Source organism: Apis florea, unplaced genomic scaffold, assembly GCF_048593485.1.
Source record: "Apis florea isolate Af1SG1 unplaced genomic scaffold, ASM4859348v1 contig_3367_pilon, whole genome shotgun sequence".
Classification (NCBI taxonomy): domain Eukaryota; kingdom Metazoa; phylum Arthropoda; class Insecta; order Hymenoptera; family Apidae; genus Apis; species Apis florea.
The window spans coordinates 1,754,275-1,774,683 of NW_028256746.1; the positions used below are offsets into that span (position 1 = coordinate 1,754,275).

The 20,409-nt window shown below is 27.7% G+C and overlaps 4 protein-coding genes across 6 annotated transcripts in view; 1 reads left to right on the top strand and 3 right to left on the bottom strand.

The window, feature by feature from the left end:
* The first annotated feature begins 454 nt into the window (after positions 1 to 454).
* Positions 455 to 2,469, top strand: Coq5 (ubiquinone biosynthesis protein COQ3, mitochondrial). Its single transcript, XM_003695614.4, has 5 exons — positions 455 to 919; positions 1,294 to 1,706; positions 1,879 to 1,967; positions 2,049 to 2,172; positions 2,256 to 2,469. The coding sequence occupies exons 1-5, from the start codon at positions 760 to 762 to the stop codon at positions 2,343 to 2,345; spliced, it is 876 nt and encodes a 291-aa protein (XP_003695662.1). The 5' UTR covers positions 455 to 759; the 3' UTR covers positions 2,346 to 2,469.
* LOC100873015 (uncharacterized) lies at positions 2,333 to 5,767 on the bottom strand. The gene is made up of 9 exons (XM_031917664.2): positions 4,938 to 5,767; positions 4,717 to 4,860; positions 4,443 to 4,649; positions 4,190 to 4,347; positions 3,735 to 4,050; positions 3,328 to 3,591; positions 2,943 to 3,218; positions 2,768 to 2,860; positions 2,333 to 2,643 (listed from the first exon to the last, which is right to left on the bottom strand). Exons 1-9 carry the CDS (start codon positions 5,049 to 5,051, stop codon positions 2,476 to 2,478), a joined length of 1,740 nt encoding a protein of 579 aa, XP_031773524.1. The 5' UTR covers positions 5,052 to 5,767; the 3' UTR covers positions 2,333 to 2,475.
* Positions 5,768 to 7,871: 2,104 nt separating this feature from the next.
* On the bottom strand, positions 7,872 to 10,352 carry Rnf146 (Ring finger protein 146). 3 transcript variants are annotated; one of them, XM_031917661.2, is made up of 5 exons: positions 10,081 to 10,298; positions 9,622 to 9,873; positions 9,254 to 9,310; positions 8,434 to 8,733; positions 7,872 to 8,338 (listed from the first exon to the last, which is right to left on the bottom strand). In XM_031917661.2, the coding sequence occupies exons 1-5, from the start codon at positions 10,160 to 10,162 to the stop codon at positions 8,097 to 8,099; spliced, it is 933 nt and encodes a 310-aa protein (XP_031773521.1). In that variant the 5' UTR covers positions 10,163 to 10,298; the 3' UTR covers positions 7,872 to 8,096. The 3 variants fall into 3 exon arrangements, with proteins under 3 accessions (XP_031773521.1, XP_031773523.1, XP_086767826.1); XM_031917663.2 differs by lacking the exon at positions 9,254 to 9,310 and having other exon boundaries at positions 8,446 to 8,733; positions 10,081 to 10,352; XM_086911700.1 differs by lacking the exon at positions 9,254 to 9,310 and having other exon boundaries at positions 10,081 to 10,352.
* Positions 10,353 to 11,905: 1,553 nt separating this feature from the next.
* Positions 11,906 to 20,409, bottom strand: part of RhoGEF64C (Rho guanine nucleotide exchange factor at 64C) — a 37,466-nt gene continuing 28,962 nt past the window's right edge. The window contains exons 4-14 of the mRNA XM_031917674.2: positions 18,675 to 20,210; positions 16,173 to 18,106; positions 15,629 to 15,840; positions 14,707 to 14,971; positions 14,334 to 14,555; positions 14,072 to 14,221; positions 13,844 to 13,951; positions 13,576 to 13,728; positions 13,380 to 13,496; positions 13,198 to 13,299; positions 11,906 to 12,995 (exon numbers count right to left, since the gene is read on the bottom strand). Coding sequence (XP_031773534.2) covers positions 12,867 to 12,995; positions 13,198 to 13,299; positions 13,380 to 13,496; positions 13,576 to 13,728; positions 13,844 to 13,951; positions 14,072 to 14,221; positions 14,334 to 14,555; positions 14,707 to 14,971; positions 15,629 to 15,840; positions 16,173 to 18,106; positions 18,675 to 20,210 — 4,928 coding nt within the window. The 3' untranslated portion in view covers positions 11,906 to 12,866. The remainder of the gene's footprint in view (positions 12,996 to 13,197; positions 13,300 to 13,379; positions 13,497 to 13,575; positions 13,729 to 13,843; positions 13,952 to 14,071; positions 14,222 to 14,333; positions 14,556 to 14,706; positions 14,972 to 15,628; positions 15,841 to 16,172; positions 18,107 to 18,674; positions 20,211 to 20,409) is intronic.

A 20,409-nucleotide genomic window follows, 5' to 3' on the forward strand; every position in this document is an offset into this window, starting at 1 on the left:
AAAAGATTTTATTTAGCATGTTTAATATTACTCAAAGAAAATATAAGTGAATTTTAATTTAAAAAAAAACAGTTAAAAAATATTTTTTAAATAGATAAAATAAAATATATACATAAAATATATACATATATTTTTTATTAATTATTAAATTTTATTTAATATTCCATTTAAATTTTATTTATATAGATATACAATAATCATTTAACACAATTATTATAATTAATTCCATTTTATAAGTATTATTTCCATTTTCATTTTTAAAATAAAAGTTAAATTGTTTTAGCATTGTATAATGTTTATTAATTTTTTCATAAATAATTATTATATAAAATTAAAATGAAGTAATATATAATATAATACATGTAATATAATAAAATACATGTAATATGCATAATAATTTTTTATCTTATGAATTCTAATATTGTTATAACAATGCATTATACATACATATTACGTATACTTATGTAGAGCGAGAATTTAGAAGTTGACAGCTAAGTTTCATTGGTTGTTCTTTACGGATCTAATATGCGTACTTCGTTATCACATTTACAAACAGCATCATATAAATTGTATATCTATGAACTAATAAGCAGAATACCCTCCTTGTTCTATCGTCTTGACAATAATCGATTCTTGAACTATATTTATATAATAATTATAAATTAAAAATAACCTTAAAAAATTCACTGATAATTTCACAAATAATTTAGTTTTTCATGACTGATATTGTTATTGTTATTACTGTTAAAATATTTTGAAATGATTGAAAAACAAAGACTTTTTTTAAATTTAATAGAAAATAAAAGAATGATATTCTTATTTAAGAAATATTTCTCAGATACTGCTGAAACTAATAACAATGAGAAAATAACTCATTTTGGATTCAAAACCATTAAGGAAAGCGATAAAGTGAAAGAAGGTGTTTTACAATTTATTTAATTATTTAGATATATTTTTATATTTTCCCCTTGTATATTGTAAATAATAAAATATTTTATTTCTAAAGAAAATATAATTTTTGCTTTAAAATAACATATTTTTTTAATAAAGAAATATTACACTAAATATGAGTATGAAATGTAATCTAAAATGCATAAAGAATTAAAATATAATAAACTGTTTTCTTAATATTCTTTAACATAATCTTCATTTTAATTGAAATGTTATTATTAATAATAATATTATTTTTTAATTTTTTAATATAATTTTGATATTAATTAATAACTTTTTAATACTAATTGTGATAGAAAATTTTTTGCTTTTTATTATTTTATTAATAAATTAATTTTTTAGTATATACAGTCTTTGAAAAAGTAGCAAATTCCTATGATCAAATGAATGATGCCATGAGTTTTGGAATTCATCGTATTTGGAAAGATATATTCATTCAAAGACTTGGACCAACTCATGGCAGCAAATTATTAGATTCAGCTGGTGGTACAGGAGATATTACATTTCGATATTTAAATTATTTAAAAAATACTCTTAATCACCAAGATTTAAAAAGTTCTGTAACAGTTTGTGATATAAATGAAAATATGTTAAAAGTTGGTAAAGATAGAATAAAAAAATTAGGATGGATTAATCAAAATAATGTTGATATTGATTGGCAACAAAGTGATGCAGAAAATCTTCCTTTTAAAAATGATTCATATACTGCTTATACAATAGCTTTTGGAATTAGAAATGTAACACATATTGATAAGGTAAATTAAATTAGCATATATTAGATTTCAATAATATTAAATTAATTTTAAAATTTTTAAAGGTAAATGAACTTATATTTGATATTTATAGTCTTATTATAAGAAGACTAATAAAATAAATTTCTTATAAAAATTAACTTTTTTAAAAAAAGAAAAATAATATTGCTTGTAGGTACTTTCTGAAGCATACAGAGTACTTACTCCAGGTGGTCGTTTCATGTGTTTGGAGTTTAGTCATGTAGATAATAATTTTTTAAAATGGTAAATATTTAATATAAAGTAAAAATTATATACATATGGATGATTAGAATAGATATTTATATTACAAAATAAAATTTGTAGGGTCTATGATCAATATTCATTTCAAATTATACCAGTCTTGGGCACACTCATAGCAGGAGAATGGCAACCCTATCAATATCTTGTTGAGAGTATTAGAAAATTCCCAAAACAAGAAGACTTTAAAGTAAATAATAAAATATAACAAAGATATTTATATGTGAATATTATTAGAAAAATATTTCATATTTAAATATTAAATCATTTTAGGAAATGATAGAAGAAGCAGGGTTCAGAAATGTAACATATGAAAATTTGACATGTGGAATAGTAGCTATTCATTCAGGTTTTAAATTATAATTCACATTATATTTTCTTTAAATATAATTAAATACATTATAAATTACATTTATAAATTACTTATATTTTTTATTATATCAAAATATTTAATAAAAATTAATGAAATAATCTATTGAATATTACAGTTTATCTATTTGTAATTTTTAAGTAAAAAATTGGATAATCTTTTGTCTATTATTTTTTTTTGTTCTTGAGTTAAATCCATAATTTCAATTATTATTGGTTTTTTATTTATATTTAACTCTAATTTCAAAAGTGCATCCAATGTTTTTATTTTTTGTTCTGCATTACGAAAACTCTGAAACATTTATATTTTTTTTTATTACTTATTTTAATATGAAATTAAACTATTAAAAATTATAAATATTTAAAATTTTTTAGAAAATTATAAAATTTTGTATAAAAATATGAATTTAAAATACCATTCTAAGTTCATGCTCAATTTCTGGATTTTTTTTCAATTTCTTCTTTAATGAAAATTCTTTTACACTAAAACCTAATAAATTTTCTAAAAGCTGAAATCATAGAATAAAATTTATTTATCATGAATTTATTCATAAATTAAAAACTTATTTTAAATAAATTATAACTGTGAACCTTATTTGAGAAAGAAACTTCTATTGTTCCAGTACCATCTGCTATTGTAGCTTCCAAAATCCATAATGAGTCTTTTTTTGATAATTTTCCAAGAACTTCAATATGACCTCGAATTGTTTTAAACGTATTATTAGTTATTGTTTCATTATTAATATCATGAATGAATTCACAAATTTTCTCTTCTTTTGGAACAGTTACCACTTTTATAAATTCTGTAATATGTCTATCCATTTTATTTTTTTTCAATGTTATTGTTTCAGGAGAAGATGTTGAAGCCTGAAAAATTGTATAATTAAATGTATTTTAAATAAAATTTAAAAAAAAATACTAATTTTTATTTTTTAACAAAACAAATAAATAAATTTAAATTAATTCAATAACTTACACTTGATTCTTTATTAATTAACAAACACTGTTGTTTTTCTTGTACTTTTGAGTGAGAAACATTTTTTTTAATAGCTAAGGATGTAGGATACAAATGTGAAGAATCATTTTTCATGGTATTTCTGAAAATATCATGCTTTACATTTTTATTTTCTTCTTCTTCGTTTATTATAATGAGATCATTATCTTTTTCATTTGATAAAGCTTTAAAAGGTGTTATAATATTTTGTTCTATTTGTGTTTCTATAAATTGTTTTTCATCAATCTGCAATAAAATATTTTTATTAATTTTATTTTTATTATTTTAAAAAATTAATTAAATCTCAAAATATAATCTACATATTAATTTTATTTATAAATTTATTAAATTTAATTAAATCTCTTTATAAAATAAAATATGAAAATAACCATTTCTAAAAAACAATCATCATCATCTATGATTTTTTCATCTTCATAATTTTGAACATTTTTAATTTCTGTATTAATATTTTCAATTTTTATTTTAATTGGACTTTTATCATATATTTTGGTTTCGTTTTTACTATGTGATTCTATTATTATTTCTTCATTTTTATTATATGAATTTGTACATTTTGAGATATTTTCAAAATTTATTTGAAAATCTTCTTCAAAAAAATTATCATCTATTTGTGGTTCTTCTTTTTGAATATTATTTGACTTTATTTCATTATCATTATAAGGATCAGGATTTTCTGGTAGATTTCTGCAAATGATAAATATATATATATATTAAATTATTATTATTATAATTTTGTTTTAAGTAATTTGACAATTTACTTTTGTTTTGGTTTTCTTATTACTTCTTTTAAAATTCAGTTCATAGTAATTTAAATTAAACTCACAGAGCTCTAGCTAAAATATTTTCCAAAGCATTAGGTATCAATAAATTATCAACTTCACCACCAATTCCTTTAAGCTTTCCTTCTTCTAATAACAATACACCTCTACGACATATTATAGGACCTATTATCATAAGTTTATATCCTGGTAATAACATATCCTTGATAGAGAAAATATATCAATATCAATATTTAATTATAGTATTTCATTATTTTTTAAAATATTTTGTAATTTATGTAATTTTCCTTAACATACATTTAATTGAGATATTGGGTTATATTCAATTCCAATTATATTTTGTAATCCATCTGTTAATTTTAATTGCATCATTCTTTTTTTTTGAGTCTTTGTCATCTTTTTCATCATTTCTTCTTCAGCTGGATCTACTTCTGAGAAATTAACATTTCTAATTTCTTTTAATTGTTTATATTTTGCTTTTGTGATATTATACATTTGTTCTACCTGAATAAAAATAATAATAAAAATAAAAAAAATGTTTAAATAATTATTTTTCATATAATATTTATACCTGAAGGATATAATTTCCCGATAATATAATAAATTTTTTTTCTGAAAGCTTAGGAGGTAAACTTCCATTGTTATTATTGATTTCACGTAAATCACTAAGTTGCCATTGTCCTCTTACAAATTGTAATATTTCTTCCATGCTTGACTGAAAATAAAATTGTAATAAAATAAAAAAAAATATAATTTGAATTTTATATTTCTAAAATTGAAATTAATATTTACATTTTTATGTTGATTCATATAAAATTGTATACAATCTCTCAACCATTCATCATTCATTAAATAATATTCTAATTTTAATCTATTTTTTATTTGTCTGAATATGTTTTCATTCATTTCATATACTTTTATATTACTTCTCTGTGAAATTTATATTAAAATAATATTTTCTTTTTTCAATTTTGTAAAATGTTTAATATATAAATAAATATTTATGAAATATATTTTATATAATTTCTTTCTTAATATTTAAATTTTATTATTATTTAATATTTTTTTAAATTTCTTTTTTTCAATTTTGTTCAATATATATAATTGTGTATAATAATTATGGAAGAAATTTTTTAAGATAAGATCTTATTAATAAAAAAAAATACTTTTGTTTTTATCTTTCAATGTTTTGAAATAATAATATAATTTTAAGTATATGAATCCAGATTTAAATAAAGAAACATATAAATGTAAGGTTATATCTTTAAATGATAGTAATCATAACTGTCAAATAATCGTTTTAAATATTTACACATGCATTTAGTGCATTCAACATAATTTTATGTATGTAGTATTTATGTTATATTTTCACATTAATATTTTATATATAATATACAAAGTATTAATAATTTTTATTTTAACGTATATATGTATATGTACAAAAACTTTTTAGTTTGAAAGATTTAGATCATATAATGTACACTTTTTAAGATAATTCATAAAACAATTTTAATTTATATATTTTAAATTGTGAGAGACAATAAGTTATTATTTAATTATGGAATAAGAAATAATATTGTAAATTAATATATGTATAATTATATGTATAAATTAAAAAAAAATTATTTTTCAATAATATGCATATTATTAGAAATAAATATAATAACTATATAATAAAATATATCTATAATATGCATATTATTAGAAATAAATATAACAACTGTATAATAAAAAACATATAATTTTGTTAATAGTAAATAAAAATTAAATTCTTTTAATTTAAATAATGTAAATAATTTTTTAAATTAAAGTTTAGCAATTTGATTAGAAAGAAATAGAATATATTTAATTTTTAAATAAAATATTGCATGTCTTATTTAATAATTTAATGAAATTGATGTCGATAAATATTATGTTATTATTGACCATAAAAAAAATAAGGATAAAATAAAATATTAAAAAAAAAAAGAAAAATATAAAATTTTATTAAGAAAAAAAATACAAAAACAAAATTATTAAATGATTAGAAGAAAAAGAAAGAAAATAGAGGAAATAGGAACAATGGAAATTATCAAATCAAAAAAGAAGTGAGGTTAGAGAAAAATTGAAAAACAAATGACAGAAAAAAATATTCTATTATTATATAAAAAAAAAAAGTATAAATTTTATTTTTATTTTCTGAAGTTTAAAAAAAAATTGTTACAAACTCTAAAGACAATTTATTTAAAAAAAACTGTTTATGTTTGAACATGTTAAAATATATTAGTCGATTCAATTAATAGTAATAATCTAATCTTTATGCTGCGATGCAAACCCACTAAATATCGATTTGATATTATAACAAAGAAAAGTAATTAGAAAATTCATTTAATTCTTTATTTGTAAAAAAAAAAAAAAACGAGTAAAACAGAATTTAAATATCATAGTTTCAAAATAAAGATATTTTGATATCATATTATTAATACATTTTAATATCATATATCATATTTGCATTTTTAATCTTAAAAGCTTAATGAATATTTTATATTAATATTAAAAAAAACTCGTTTGTTATAATTTTAAAGTTGTTATTTTCAATTATCGAATTGAATTATAAAATTGACATATTTAAATCCTCGCAAAATTTTTTTAATACTATAGCATTTGAAAATAGTTTTTAGTGAAATTTCATAATAATAAAATAATTATTGATCTACGTAAATTAATTTTTTTGAACAGAAATTTAATGTATATCGACATTATTTATTCTAAATCAAATGTTTTTTTTTAAGAATTCAAAAGTGATATATATATAAAATGATATTTTCGAAAATATATACTTATATATTCATTGTATTTTACATATGTGACACATAAAAAATGACAAAAAGTCCTACACATATTTTCATTTTTATCCAAAATTTTTATATAATATATCTAAAATGAATTATATATTTTACATTTATATACATATTTTCCTTTTTTTTTTATTTCTTGGTCGATTATCACATATTTTTAAATGAAATGAATATTTATGATATTTCTAAAAATATATTGAAGTAATTTGTATAATTTTGTATAATTATTTTAATATTAATAATATTTCTTTATATTCAATATTAAAATAATTAATGCATAAAAAATAATTTTTTATCATTAAAAAATTAAAAGAATCATTTTATCTGAAGCTCGAAAAACACAATAGCTTTTTAACAATTATTAAATTTATTTTTAACAATATTATTAACAAGTCGACTGAAAATTATGTTGTTTTTAAATTGTAATAATGCATAAATTCAAGATACTAATATAAAAAATACTGATAACAAATGCGAGGAAATGGCAGTGCGCTAGTTATGCCATATATATTAGCAAGGAAATATCGCTAAATTTTTGAATATGTTACATTTTATGTGCTCAAAGATAATATGTTATTACTATTTTTGTAAAAATAAAAAGATTTAAGAAATTTTTAAATGTCAATGACTTAAAATTACGACTTTTATAATCTACAATAATTATAAAAATTACATAAATATCAATTAAGTAAATCAATATTAAAGTACAGGAATATGGAATGATATTTTTTTTTTCTGGAGAACATTTCTTAAGGAGATGATAAAAAGTGTAAAATTACAAATATACATATTTATAAAGCAATCATTGAAAAATTATTATATGTAAAAGAATATTTCAAATTAATTATTTACTGAAATAATAATAATCATTTAGTTGTGAAAGACTTAATTGTACTTAATTGTTTTGTTTTTAATAAGCATCACAGAGCAATGTACAGATTGCATGTCAGTACATTACAGTACATATAAATGTTTTGTATCTTTGAACATGTACACAAATTTATTATTAAACTATATTTTTTACTTAATAGAATGCCACATTTATTTCAATAAATTAAATTTTTTGAAAATGATCTTCATCTGATGAATAGGAATTATTAGATGTTTGTAGTCATTATAATGTAGGATGAGTGGAAGGTGATTCACTTTCTTCATCTTCCTCTAATTCATCATCTGTATCTGAAGATAAATGTTCTCTCAGAACTAAGGAACGCATTTGTTCTAATACCTGATGTAAAGAGTCTCTTTGTTCCATTCTGTCATTTAGGGGTGTAGCATCACCACTTGCTGTTCCACCAGCTGGTGTTTGTGGTGTATTACTTGGAGGTACTGGAGTATTTGTACCATCTCCGGTGCCTTTAAATATAAAATAATAATATCTATATATATATAATTACTAATAAATATAGTAAAGTTATTATAAATAGAATTAAAACTTCAACTGATTTTACTAATCATTATACCCATATCATCACTTGCAGGACTAGCTGGTCTTTCTGCTCCTCTTACTTCTCTAGTAATTTCTTCATCTTGATTATTTAATCTTAAACCTGCAACTCCTTTTTTTGGTACATTATATAAATCACGCTTAATCTTTCTTCGTCTAGAAGGATCATTTCTACGTAACTGAAGCATTGAACCAAAATCAGCAATATAAAGAAATCCTGCGATTAATAATTCACAATTCCGTTTGCCTTGTTTATATGCAGTTTCTAATTCATGACTTGTACGTTGATCATATTGCCACCAACCTGCAACAATGTAATTTAAAAAATTTCACAAATTATGATATTCATAAAAATTTATTTAAATGAATTAGTTATTAAGTTCAGCTAGGGTATTCATAAAGAAAAATAACATATTCTGGAATACAGAAATTTTATTATAAATATACATATTGAAACTAAATTGTATATTTATCTTTTATAACAAAATAATGGAAATTCTTATACTTTTTATATCATACATGAAAATTATTAAATTTTATGTCATACATATTTCACGTGAAAATTTATAATATTTTATACATAGTTTTATAAATAATTATATGACTATAAATACAATCAAAAACACTTTATGCCAATATTTAAAATGGTAAAAAAGATAAGATTACAAATTATTTTATTCCTGAAACACCTTTACATGGTGCGTCCTTTTTATCGCGCTTAATATTACGTTTATAATATGGTTGATATTTTCTGTATTGACAATTATTTTTAAAATCAACTATATAAAGCATGCCGCAAATTAAAATTTCACATTGGGTGCTACCTAGGTTGTAAATATCCTCCAAATCCCGGCTGGTCCTTGAATCATATTTCCACCAACCTATGAAGGGGTAGGATATAAACTTCTCTATACTTCATCACATGTTTTTAACAAATAATGAAGTTATTTATTTTTTATTTTTAATTTATTAGTAAAATTAATTTTATTCATAATATTTTAATAATTTAATTATAATTCTATTTTATTATTTTAATAATATGCTTTCTTGAATTCTATTTTTAAAGTATTTTTATAGCATTTATAAAATATATGTTTATCTGTAGTAATATTTATGTTTATACTATATTATATTTTACTTAAAAAGCAAATTTATAATTTTAAAATTAAAATAGATTTGTGTAATACTCTACCATTTCTGCCTTCATAAAACCATTGATATTCTTCTTCAAAATGTTCTGATTCCTTTTGTGTTTCATCTACTTCCACCAGTTGTGGTCTATTAAGAAAGTCAGGAGGAATTTCTTGACGGCACATAGGACATCTTTTACTTTGATTAGCAACACCTTTGACGCATAGGTAACAATATATATGATTGCAAGGTAATCTTGCAGGATATATACATGGTTGAAGACAAACTGCACATTCTAATATTGTTGTTGAGCCTATCAATATTTTTAATAAAATTTAGTTATGATTAATATTATTATAATATTATCTGAATATTATATATAATATTTTCAAATTATATTACAAATTCAATATTATTATAAATTAAATTATATATTTTAAACAAATTATGATATAAAATTGATTAAATTAATAAATTATATATAATAAGTATAAAGAAATAATTGTTTCAGAATGCCTACCTTCTTTTTCATCAGTTTCTTTCTCTTTATCATTTAGCGTGCTACTTGTTTCTTCTTGCGAGTTAAGTTTCGCTTGAGCCATAATTTTAACCAGGTTTTAATTTTTTATTGAGCAGAATTAAAAAATTCGTAAATAGTAACATACATCATATCTACATATACAATTAACAAAATGTTGACTGTAAGCCATCTTCGTTGTTTATGACATATCAGGGGTTCTAAATTTTAAGAATAAGTGAAGTATTATATGAGAACCCCTTAAATATATTACTAACTTCATAATAAAGATGGTAACATTTAAATTAGAAGTTTTTACATATATTATATATAAGTTTATACATATCTAAATATATAATAAATAAAATAAAATTTCAATTTGTGTAATTCTAGCAAACGGATAACCCTATATCAGATATCCTATATATTTTTATTGTAAATTACAAATTACATATTACAAATATATCTACATATATATATATTATTTTTGTGTTTTAATATATTTTATATATTTTATATATTTTTTTGTATATTATATAAATATTTTATACACATTTTAAAAGACAATAAAGTTAATCAAATGTCCATTTTTTTAAATATATCAATTTTGTATAGCAAATATAGAATAGAATAAAAACAGAGATAAATTAAAAATGAAAATTAGCATCATTTTCAGAATATTGCAATAAACAATAACGACAAATAGGAGAAAATAGATAGAATAAAAATTAATCGTTGGTGTTATCTTTTGAATATCTCTTTAAAAATAGAATAAAATAAATTGAGAATTGAGAATCAACGCCAATTCTTAAATATTTCTAAAAAAATGATTTTTAGAAAAATATTTTTAGTAATCAATAGATGGCGCTGAAGATCAATTTTTACATCCTGTTTCCTACTGTCTGTTATTTTTGCTACGGATTTTATGTAAAAATAAACAAATCATATAATATATTTCTGTAGCTCAAAATTGGAATTATGGAATTCCATTATCATTGTTTTCAAAAAGGCAGACTTTGATATTCATTCTGACGAACATAAATAATATAGTAAATTAATAAAAAAATAAAAATCTGTAAAATAATCAATTGTCTAAAATTATTTGGCGAAATAATAGCGAAAAAAAAAATCCAGATGAAATTACTTAAATTTTTTTAAAAATAAAAATTAATAATTTCATTACAGAAGAATATAAGAATAAAGAATAAAAATATAAGAATAATAAAAAATTATATATATATTATAAATTAATATAATAATTATATATTTATATATATATATAAAATTATATATATAAATTATCTCAGTGAGTATTATATTCAATTACAAAAGTTGATAAAGTTAAAATATTTTAAAAATAATTTCTTTAATATATTCTTTTATAAATGTATGTATGACAAAAATTCATAGATTTTTTAACAGTTTTTTTTAACTAATATATTAATATAGTTAATAAACAGAAGCGTGTATCGGTCTCTTAAATAGAAAAATAAATTTTATAGTACAAAAAAAAATAAAAAGATTGAAAAGTAGAAAAAACAAATATAAATTAAAGATTGATTATTAGCACTATCTTCTTATTATCTTCTTTAGAGATATCTTACTTATTAATTGCATTTAATAAGAAAATAAATTAAGATATGGAATATAAATTAAAGGATAACATGATCTTGATCTTTGGAATTATATAAATCTTTAAATATATATATTATAATTCAATCGAATAATAACTTACCTAAGTATTAAATATATTTTAAAATATGCGAGTAATTATTATGGTAAATATAAAAAAAAATTATAGATCATGCTGCAATGTACAGCATGTAAATAAGTATATTTAAATTTTATTGAATGATTTAAAATAACAATTATGTGTTTAAAACCAATCTCAGTATAAATATACATCTATATACAAAATATATGGCTTAGATCTTAAATAAAATTATAATACAATATACAATTTTTATTTTGTGTGTTAGACGTCATAAAATACTGTTAATTATTATTTAAGAAATAATTATAAAATATAATAAAGATTAATTAATTTATAAATCAAGCCTGTCATTATGAAACATTTGGCAGTTTCTTGGTTTTCGTAAATTATAAATACAAAGTATAACAACCCTATTACCTCATTTTCAATATTATGTACATTATTGTCGATTTGATCTTGTGGAAATTAATTGCCATTAATGAAGTATATAGAAATAAAAACTCGAATTCGTATCGCAGCATTTAATATAATCAGACAAAAAATACCCAATAACACCGGTCAGTATCACAGCTACTTTCTGTTCTTTCAATTGTAATGAAATTATTAATTAAATAATTTTTTATGTAGCAATTATTCATCCAATATACATGTATAGTATATGTATATGGTATTCAAAAAAGTGATAATCAAGAAAAAAGAAAAAGAGAATATTTCATGATATATGTTAAACAACATGTTAACTACTACAGCGACGTAGGAAACTTAAGTTTCTGCAACGTACTGTAACCGAACGCAAAATAGATTGCGCAAGATTTTCGTATTACTCATTGATACATTGATACATACTCATTGATACATATTATCAATGAACAGAAAAAAATCCTTTGGTCCAACACATAATGTTCTTTTTGATAAATCATTATTAATTCATTTAGAGATCATGCGCCAGTTTAATCAATTGCACAAATTTATTTGTGCGTATGTAGGAATCACATTTTTAAATAATAATTATATTTAAAATAACAATTAAATTTAATTTAAATTTAAATTAAAATTTTTTTTTATATATAATTTATTAATTTCTTGCAACACCGCATATCATGATATTTGGCAGCGCTCCACGTCGTTTGCGCCATGCACCGAGAGATTGTGCGTGTGTCTGTAGTGTTCTACACCATCTCTTTGTTCTGGCGCCATCTTCGGCCTGTAAGATAATATTTTTTTTATAAATGAAATATTGTTAACAGTTAAAAATATATGTTTAATATTGTAATATATAATGAATAATATGATAAATATTGCGATAAAAAATAACTTTTCAAAAAGATTTAATTTTAAAAATACTATAATGAATAAATAAATAATTTTCAAAATGTAAAATATTGTTTTTAAAAAAATCATCTTACCTTAAAAATAAAAGTTTCTTTTGACGATAATTCTTGAATTTCGAAATAATCTTCAAGATCTGTTTCACAACATACTATACATTTATCTAAATACAATGGTTCCTAAAATAGATAAAATTTTTTATTTTAATATGGAATAAAATTGTGCAGGTGTTTGATTCAAAGGCGTTTAAATAACTTACTCGCAACAAAGAATAACGTCCGAATTTTTCTTTAACTAACAATAAAGTAGCTTCTTTAATACCAATATGTCTTGGAAAGAGAGAATCATCATTAAATTCAAGATCCTCTGCATTTGGCTATAAAAAGATTATTATAATAAGCATAAATTATATGAAGAACATACAATCTATATATAATCATATAAAAATTATTCACCTTGCCATTGGTAACCAACATAGCAGTTACAGGAGCAAGTTTGACAGTACGTCCGCGTCTCCAATTATTATCTGTTGGTTGAGCAACTAAAAGACGTCCTTCTAATACAAATTTTGCTTCTTCATGAGCCCATTCTAATACTTCCACGGCCATCTATTATTTAATTGTTATATTGTTCAATTATGTCATATTACATACACATATATAATTAAAGTTACTTATGTAAATAATTAATATATTTATAAAAATATTTTAAAATAAATATTACCTTTCTCAATTTTATATTCACCATATCTTGTTCACCGATCGGTCGTCTACCATTTTGGATAATTGAAATTCTTCTCCAAAGTTTCGTCGAAGTCACATCTTTTGCTTCCTATTGTTACATTATTAAATGATTTCATTACATATATAATTTACATTTATATACAAAAATAAACTTTACTTATAGTAATATATATTAGTTTATAATATAAATAAATAATATTATACTTACAGCATTCATATGTTCTAAATGTAATTCTATATTAGCTTGAGCCTGTTTTAATCTCTCCTTTGCTTCTTGTATATCTGGTCGTACGGAAGGCGTAGCTTTTAGTAGTCGTGCCAAGAGAAGAGGATATTTTGTCACTCTTTGTACAGGAACCTATGAATTATTTTTCGTATATAATTTTATATAGAAAGTTTACCATAAATTTTCAATGAAAAAACATATTTAATATTTAAAAAATAATATTTTAATTTTACTTTATTTTTACCATTAGGAAAGAATTCAAATTCATTCTACGTAGAACAGTGTTTTCCATTTGTGAAACTTTTAGAAAAATTCGTAGCAGCTCTTTCTCCTTTTCCAGATTCTGTAACAACAAACTTGCGCTTCCTTGACGAGTACAATAGCTTTCAAATGCATGTAACATCCGTTCAGACTCTAGAAAAATCTTGCCTACATCTACCGTTAAAAGATCTTCGTCTCCAGATTCCTATGAATCATTTATAAATTTTTTACTTTATTTTTAAACAATTTTATTTTTATTTCATTAAAATCAATCAGAACATAAGTTTATTTATAACGTATAATAATAATAATAATAATAATAATAAAATATGGTACAAATGTATTTTTTTAATTACCTGAGCAAATTCCACAGCGAATTTTAATTTCTCCGCGAGTACAAGATTGTGTTCAAGAAGTTCTTCCACATTGAGAAAAATCGCTGTAAGCTGTTCAGACGTGAGTAGACCAGCCCTTAACATGGGTCTGTGAAATTCTTCAAGAATAATTTGTAGATCTCTTCCATATTTTTGTTCAGTTTCGACGATTTCCGTAATGATTTCTTTTCGCTCTATCCTTTTTTTAGAGCATTTTCTGCACACGAAAGGCGCATATACTACACCGCTAAATAATATAAATATAACAATCGTTAAAAATTTTTTTAAAAATCTTTAATGCTAATTTTAATGCTAATTAATAATCATTAATCATCTTTATATGCTTATAATTTTATCAAGAATCGTAATCTTTTTACATTCAAAGAATATAATTTAAACATTTTTTCTTGCATATATAACGATTAATTTATTACTTTCTTTTCTTAAACGTTTGTTTTAAATATTTTTGTAATTAATTATCGTATCGTAAGTTAAAATAATTTTTTGTTATATCTACAAAGATGCACTATGAATTTAAAAGAAAAAAAAAAATACAATCGACTTGGCATCTGTTCGAGGTTGAAACACATATTCGGTAACAAAACTTTCGCTCGTTGCGGTAAATAGAAGCGGTAAGAGAAAACACAATTCAATGATTCTGAATATTTGTTACGTAGTTTTTATTTGAATAGATAATATTAATATTAGAATATATTATTTTAATTATAGGAAATATACATTTTTAATAATTTTTAATAAATATTTTTAATAACAATGCGAAATATATAATTTTTTATATTTTATATATAAATATATATATAAATTTTATATATAAATATATATGTTTTATATACATATTAATATTATTGTCATTTGCAAATATAATTATATTATTAATACTTACCTATCCGTTATTAGAGGATCCAAACGTTGTTCGCAATCCTCGCAATGCTTTGAATCACCGGAAATCACTTGTGGGATTCCACTGAGGAGACTTCCTGGTCCCGAAGAGACATTTCCTGCTCTCCAACGTCTCGGCACGCCCCGTGTGCTGCTGGCTTGACTGCTTTCAGATCCCACTCCGCTATCAGTTCTTTCTATATCTACAGCTCTTACCTTTTAAAAAATATCGCTATTACGTATCGTCATTTTTTTCAATCCTTGTCTCGTTTATCGTTATCCACAAATTTTTAATCGAGTAAATATAAACTATAACGTTATCGTAAAATACGAATTATCTTATATATCTTATATATATATATTAATAATAAATAAATTTCAATAGGGAGGATCGTTTACATTGCCTATAAATTTTCCATTCATCGTTACGACGATTATTGAGCGATTTTAATACGATGTTAAATCACGAGAATTTAATTAAAAAAGCTATTATATTCTTTTTATATTTAATCTTTTGTACGTATATATATATATATGTAGAAACTCACTTTTGACGTCTCTGACGAGCTGGTCAATATAATGTTGCATTCCTCGCTGCTGTCGGAAACGTTGGATATCTGCGAACTTTTCGAGCTAAGGTCGCCCAGGCTGGTTTCCTTTTGTTCATAGAGCGCCTCCAAATCTCCCTCCGTATCCTCTTCGTCCTCGTCGTCCTCGTCCTCCTCCTCTTCGATGGATATCGCTCGATCCTTAGTGTCCATGAGGAAGTTAAGCAGCTCGAACTTACTCGAGATGTTCCCCTCCTCGGGAGACGTGGACATTTTCTTGAAGAAATCCTCGGGGCTCTTCGACAAATATGTCTCCCCAAGATCCTCGGGGTTGGATTTTTTGTAAACATTGTCGGCCAAGTAGGATCCGAGGAACTGATCGGAGCTACTCTTCCTGTAGTAATCGATGTCACCGAAATATATCCTGTCTTTTATATAATCTTCCGTGGGTGGAGGGCTGAGTGGAAGAGGGGGAGGTTCATCCGGTATCTCCTCGTAAATCGGCTCCTTGATTACCTCGTAAGGATTCTCCTCGAGGAAAAGATTGGTCGAGATGAAGTCGGCCTCCGAATTCAAGCTGGACGCTCTCGAGTAATTCGCCTCGAGAGTCGACTCGGAACCCTCGTACTCCTTGCTCTTCAACAAACTCTGCTTCAGTATCTTCAAAATGGCCTCGCCGCTGTCCTCGTCCAGGATCTCCCCGTTCTCGCGCGCCTTCCTCAGAGAATCCTCGAGCAGCTTCGAGATCAACGCCTCCTTCGACAACGAGGCAAATTTCGACGAATTTTCCCCCGTTCTCTCGTTCGCCGCGTGAAACTTGGCGTTCCTCTCCACGAGAGAAGACCCTCCACCACCACCTTCCACGATCGATTTCGTTCGCTTCTCGCAGTCAACTGTCGTTTCCGGACTCGTATTGGAGATCGTCGTAGCGTTGCTCTCGGATTTCTCGATGTTTCTCGATCGTTGCTCGATCTCTTCGACAGATTCAATCGTTTCGATCGTTTTCAACAACGGCCTCGTATCCTCCTTACCCTTACCCTCTTTAGAGGACGCCACCACGATATTGGATTTGTAGTTGTCGAGGATGACGAGGGTCCGATTCTTCTCGCCTGAACTCTTTATCCGCGGTGGATTTTCCGAGTTGACCGAGATCACCGTTGGATTGTAAACGCTGTCCTCGCCGCCGACGCTGATCGTCACTTTATTGTCCCCCGACGTTTCAGCCGTGGGTGTTGCTGCGTCACCGTTGATCAAAATCGACGTTCTCCTCGACCCGTTGGCCGCCGTTGGGCCTATTTGCAATCGGTGAACGAGAGGAGATGTCCGGGGGCTGACCGTGATCTTGTACACGTTACTCTCCGTGCTCGCCGATCCACCACCGATCTCCACTTTCGACGATCCGTAAGGATTCGACGTGCTCCAACTCGTTTTCAACGGTGGTTCATCCACGATTCTCGACCTCGTCGACTCGGAGTTGTTGATTTTGTAACGATGCTTGCCGGGTTTACCGGGCGGAGGGGACCAACTGGTCGGCCTCATCCCTCGGAAATGAGGCTCGCCGCCTTCCGAGCTGCTTCGAATTTCCATCGATGCCTCCGGTTTTCTTGTTCTCTCTCTAGGAACTTGTTCCACTTGTCTCGCGTTCGTCGCCCCGTCGGGTCGGGATTCTATCTCGAACGAATCGATCTCTTTCCCCGAGGAGTCCTCGTCGAAGCCTCGCGTCGTCGCCTTTTCCTTCGTCGATTCGATCGACGAATCTCTTCGCCGGCTCGTTTGCTCGCTCGAATCTAACGGGGGAGGCGACGCTTCTTTGACTTTTCTACACAGGCTGAGCCGCATAGTGTCCATGAAAAGCACGTCGCCGGCCGACACCTCCGGCCTGTTGAACGATCGTTCGCTTTGGCTGCGCGATAAAGATGATTTCTTCGTGTTTTCTGCAAAGTTTAACGCGACAATATTCTAAAATATCACCGATTATTAAAATATTAAGCAGGATCACGAAAAGAAGAGAAAAACGCGCGGGATTTCTAAAAAGCATAATTACACGCTCGCGATACGTAGAGAAAGGAGAATTGTTTCGAGTTTAAAGATTTATAGTTTTAAAACCAAGAACATTTGTCGAGAAATTATTGTTAATAGAACGTTTCAAATTATTTCAACGAAATTTAGAATACGTAAAACCCAAGTATCACAAGTTAGTTCGAGAATGTTTTCGAAGGAAATTGAATCGTTGTATTTTTTAACAAGCAAATTTGAACGGTCATATGAATTGAAAGGAAGACAAAAAAGAAGCAATCCTACCAAATGAGAAAACTCGAGAGAAGTACGCGATGACTAACGAACTTTGTGCAACAATGAGCTAAAAGTTTTGCAAAACATGAATTCTCACGAGACGAGTATTGTCCGTGGAATAAATCTAAACGAGATATCGCGCGGAAGGAAGACCGATAAAATCGGTTCGAAACGAGTAATTCTTATAATATATCGCCGGAACAAACTCACCCTCGGATTTCAATATCAAATCCTTCTCGTCCACGGCGATGCCCGGTATACGATCCTTCCGTTCCTCGATCTCCTCGATCCTTCTTTCACCATCCTTCTCTCCCACCCTGATCTCCTCCACCTTCTCTATCCTCTTCCTCCCTTCGTTCTCCTCGTTCCCCTCGCGTTTCGACGGGTGAACCGCACGGCGATCGGCGATAAAGTTTCGCTGTACGACGACACCCTGCACGGTGGTGCTGCGCATCTCCGCCTTCTCTTTCTTCTTCGCGTTCCCAAATTTATCCACCTTAACCCCCCCATCGACAGGGGACGTTTGACACGCGATCTGCGAGATTCTAGCTTCGCTCTCCTTCGCTCCAACTTTCTTCTCCACTCTCTTTGGATCCTTGATATTCGGGATGGTAATGAAATTATACTTCTCTCTCTGCTCGTGCGACCCGGCTACTCGCTCCTCCACCCTCCCCTTCCCCTTCTCGTCATCCTCCTCCTCCTCGTCGTCGTCGTCGTCGTCGTCGTCGTCGTCTTCCTCCTCGTCGTCGTCTTCGTCGTCGTCTTCGTCGTCGTCTTCGTGATCCCTACGCCGCTGCTCCCTCGGGGAGGCGCAGCTCGCCATTCTCCCTATTCTGCTCCACGACAATCGCGCCACCTCGGCTGGTTTTTCAGGCGCGAATATCACGTTGTCCACGTTGAACAGGACGTTCTTCCTCCTAGTCTCGAGCACCTTTCCCCGCTTCAGAATACTCTTGAGCGTTTGTTTGGCCTCCTTGAGCCGTCTCGGCGGCCGCTTCGGCGAAACCTTTGGTATCGGGATCCTGGTCATCGGCGACGCCTCCTCCCCCTCGTCGTCGTCGTCGTCGTCGTCCGAGATCTCCCGCCGCTCGTTGAACACCCTTATCCTCTGCCCCCCGATCGCCGCGACCGAGCTCCTGCTCGGTATCCTCTCGATCGATTTCACCTTCGAGGGATCGAACAGGGTGGAGAGGGACCTCGTCCCGTCCTCTTGCTCGAGGGCGTTGTCCGACAGGTCGTCGCTCAGGTCGTCCTCGTCCCTCTGCCTCTTCAACAGGAGATACGGGTTCACGTCGCACTCGAGGATGCTCCTCCTCGAGTCGCAGCCGCCCCCCGGCCAATCCTCCTCCCGATTCTTCCCAACCTCCGATCCCCAATCGTTCCTCGCCCCCTTCGCCTTTCTCGGGGCTCGGGCCAGCCTTGCACCCGCCGACGATTGGAGCGGCTCCTCCTCGAGCCACTCGTCCCCCGTGCACGACGAACCGGCCCCCCGTTGCTTGCGGCACCCCGTCGCCTCCTCCCCGTAGCTCCCGCTTCCCTCTTTGTCGAACCATTCGGATCTCGAGGATGTGCCTTCGATCGAGCCCTTTCGCTCTTTCCGCTCGTTTCGCGCCACGCTCTGGCTCCTCGGGTCGCGCTGCGACAACGGCCGGTGGGGGGAGATGCTCCTCGCCCTCGCCCTCGGCTCCACCAGACGATTCCGCCGCATCTGGTCGTACGGATCGTCCATCGACGACCTCAGCACTCCTGTCGATACATATTTTCCCAATTTTTCCCTCGATCGTTCAACGGAGAGAGAGAAAGAGAGAGAGAGAGAGAGAGAGAGAGAGAGAGAGAGAGAGAACGATAAAATAAGGCAAGATTTAAAAAGGAAGGGGAATACTAGTTTGGAATGCTATACGGTGGAACTGCATGGCAAGGCAACGTTTCGTCCCCGAGTGTTCGC

Excerpts from the sequence above, each read along its gene's own strand:
- Coq5 (XM_003695614.4), top strand. The coding sequence starts at position 760 with ATGATTGAAAAACAAAGACTTTTTTTAAATTTAATAGAAAATAAAAGA. Across the intron at positions 1,968-2,048 it reads GATAATAATTTTTTAAAATG|GGTCTATGATCAATATTCAT; the intron begins GTAAATATTTAA and ends TAAAATTTGTAG. Across the intron at positions 2,173-2,255 it reads CAAAACAAGAAGACTTTAAA|GAAATGATAGAAGAAGCAGG; the intron begins GTAAATAATAAA and ends AAATCATTTTAG.
- Rnf146 (XM_031917661.2), bottom strand. The coding sequence starts at position 10,162 with ATGGCTCAAGCGAAACTTAACTCGCAAGAAGAAACAAGTAGCACGCTA. Across the intron at positions 9,311-9,621 it reads GTTTTATGAAGGCAGAAATG|GTTGGTGGAAATATGATTCA; the intron begins GTAGAGTATTAC and ends ACCCCTTCATAG. Across the intron at positions 8,734-9,253 it reads GGAGGATATTTACAACCTAG|GTTGGTGGCAATATGATCAA; the intron begins GTAGCACCCAAT and ends ACATTGTTGCAG.
- LOC100873015 (XM_031917664.2), bottom strand. The coding sequence starts at position 5,051 with ATGAATGAAAACATATTCAGACAAATAAAAAATAGATTAAAATTAGAA. Across the intron at positions 4,348-4,442 it reads ACCCAATATCTCAATTAAAT|GATATGTTATTACCAGGATA; the intron begins GTATGTTAAGGA and ends TTCTCTATCAAG. Across the intron at positions 3,592-3,734 it reads ATGATTGTTTTTTAGAAATG|ATTGATGAAAAACAATTTAT; the intron begins GTTATTTTCATA and ends ATTTTATTGCAG.